The sequence below is a fragment of the Chaetura pelagica genome, unplaced genomic scaffold (assembly GCF_000747805.2).
Source record: "Chaetura pelagica isolate M959 unplaced genomic scaffold, ChaPel_1.0 scaffold713, whole genome shotgun sequence".
NCBI lineage: Eukaryota > Metazoa > Chordata > Aves > Apodiformes > Apodidae > Chaetura > Chaetura pelagica.
In genome coordinates, this window is record NW_009952819.1 from 84764 (window position 1) to 87739 (window position 2976).

Sequence of the window (2976 nt, forward strand, 5' to 3'; positions counted from 1 at the left end):
CAGGAATGCAGGGGAAGGGGCTCAAGCCAAGTGAGGATTTCTTGGTAGCTGCGTAAGGGATTACAAAGCTGCATCACATGAATTCTTCCTAAACCTTCTCTATCCGTCTGCCCCTAATCTGGCTTTCTTTAGACTCTGGGCAGCAGGCAGGGCTGAGGGTGTGGATTAAAACCTGGGTTTGGCTGCAGCCCGCACTGGCAGAACCCCACCTTGCTGGGAGAAGCAGCTCATCACACCTGCAGGCCCTTTTATAACCAGTGCTGCCTCCCTCTCCTACCTGTCTGTGCTTTTCTTTGCAGTTCCCTGCTGCTTCCGCACGGTGTCACAGGTCTGTCGTGTCACAAGCAGCACCTTTGTGGTGAATCAGGGAGAAAACTGTGGTCCTGAAAGTGGCCACTGAAATGCCTCAGTTTAGCTCTTCTAAGGCAAGGGCTAGTTCAGCACCAGCATCAGCCCTCCTGGATGTGTCAGCTGGGAGTTGGGACAGAGATGCTCTCTGGGTTTGGCTGCAACAGTCATGTGCTCTCTTTTATTAGCATGTTTCAAAATCTTGATTTCATGCTTTAAATAATTCATCTTCCTGTTCAGTTTCTGTGGATAAAAATAGAGGAATTAATGTGAATGATTTCCAGCCAAGTAAAAATTCTACTGAATAGTTTTGTTCTTTTTTATTAAAAAAGCAATTTTATATTTCTTTTTAAACACAGTAAAACTTAAGGTTTTTCATGAAAGTGTATTTGTTGCTTTGGTTTAGTCTGTCAGCAGCAAGTCCTCTGGCTTACAACTTGCAGTTTCTCTTCTTGTTTCTCAAAACCCAGGACTTCTTTCAAGGGGACTATAAATGTTTCCATATGCAGATTTATTTTATTTTATCTGTACTGGTCCATGGCAGATGATGTTGATCTCATTGGCTCCAGGAAATAAGTTAGGTTATTACAGAATCACAGAATTGTCATGGTTGGAAAGGACCTCTGACTTCTATGTCCATTTGCAAGCAGCTTTCATTTAAAATAGAAAAGAAAAAAGTTCATTTTCCTCTCACAGTCATTTGTTTCTGGAGGATGCAGAAGATGAGTGGCTTGATAAAATGGTGTTGACCAGTTCAGCCATTAACAATATTAGATTTAAATAATGGTTTGGGTTTTGTTTTGGTTTTTTTTGTTGTTTTTTTTTTCAGTATCTGTCTGTAGAAAATAATGATAGTAAAGCTACATATCCTGCAGGCAGGTTCTGGAAGGAGATTATTCTTGTTCTGATGGACATGGTTTCAGCTGACAGGGAATAGGTGGGTGTGTGTGATGGTTAGGACTGTAGTTAGCTGAAATAATACTAATCAGATCGGTGTGTGGTTCACATCAGTGCTATAGGTTTGGATCCAGAATTACTTAGGTAGGCAGGAGACACTGTATCCAAGTCCATGAAGGCAGAGTAAAGCGTGGTGAGCTGCAGGTCGGGGAGGCTGCTGTGGGGAGCTCCGTGCTGGATGTTGCCATTGGTGCTGTTCTCCATCTGGCAGTGAGAAGGGAAACACTGAGAGGGTGTTGGAGATGATGAAATGAGAACTAGAGGATCCACAGCTAGGCTGTCATCTTTCAGCTCCTCCCAGAGGTTTCCTGTAACAAAAGGGATGGATTCAGCTTCCTTATATATGCTTTGTGAAACATTGTTTGCTGGGAGAAAGCAGCAGCTTCACAGCTGTGTGTGGGTGCTCTTAGTCATTTGTGATTGAGAAAAGGAAGAGGCTGTTTATATGGTTATTATTTGTCTCTGTAACGAATTTAAATATGGGAGAAAGCAGCATTAAGTTAAGAAAATTATTTCACTTGATAATTGTCAAGAATCCGTTGCAAATGCATCCTTACAAAGCACAACTTCTATGTGAAAAAACCCCACACTGGGTTTGAGAGAGGTTTTGTAAGAGATGGAGGAGCTCGTGGCACTTCCTGGGATAACTGTGCCAAGAGCTGTGCTTTACACCCAGCCTCATGTGCTCGTGGTGTTCTCTGGATTGCAAATGAAATGACTGGGTATGTGAGTGACCTGAAAAACCAGAATATGAGAAATGTTACTTTTTTTAGCACGTATCAACACAAAGGCACTACAGAAGTTACTGCAGCAGGGCTGTGTTTTCTGTACCATCACTGGAGATTTCCTCAGCAGGGAGATGTTGCTCCAGAGCTGTACCCACCACATGCAGACTCCCCAATACTTGGCCCTTTTGCTAGAAGTAGTTTCATTTTGGGAGGGCTTTTGCATTTTGTTTTTCATGTATGTTTATGCATAATGATTTTACTCCAAGTGTGCAAGCCTGTTTTAAGTTCTAGGACTTCTAATTTGAGGTGGGACTGTCTTAAAAAGAAAACAAAGAGCTTAGATAAGGTTAAATAACTCAAGGTGAAGAGCAAGGGCAGAGGGAAGCTGGAATCCTACCACGCTGCTGAAGCACACACAATACTCAGTACAAATGAGCATGCTCCAGGTTAACTGAATGGAATGGCAAGAAGTTAAGGGAAATGAATGGAATGTGAGATCCAGCTGCCTGCAAGAGGAGGGAGCTGAGGGTTCAGAAAGCTGTGCTGTTAATCTTGGCCAAGCAATCTGGGCACGGCTGGGTTGCAGAATATTTGTGCCAGGGCAGTGGCAACTGCACTGGCTGAGTCATGGAGATAAAAGGCTGCATTTTTTTTGCTTAGCCTTTTATGTTACTTTGTCCCACTTTTTGCCTGGGCAGGAAGGCAATTCTTGTCTGGTGTTTGGTGCAGCAAGAGCTTTATCAGTTAGAACCCCCAGGTTTTGTTTGTGCACACACACAAATACACACACACACACAAATACACACACACACACAAATACACACACACACACAAATACACACACACACACACACACACACAAATACACACACACACACACACACACAAATACACACACACACACAAATACACACACACACACAAATACACACACACACACACA

The 2976-nt window shown here is 43.0% G+C and overlaps 1 protein-coding gene across 1 annotated transcript in view; it reads right to left on the reverse strand.

Moving 5' to 3' along the window:
* Positions 1-1350: 1350 nt before the first annotated feature.
* The window catches only part of FOXN1 (forkhead box N1), an 18044-nt gene continuing 16418 nt past the window's right edge, over positions 1351-2976 (reverse strand). Inside the window, exon 7 of the mRNA XM_009995117.1 lies at positions 1351-1613. Within this exon, the coding sequence (XP_009993419.1) occupies positions 1351-1613 (263 nt within the window). The remainder of the gene's footprint in view (positions 1614-2976) is intronic.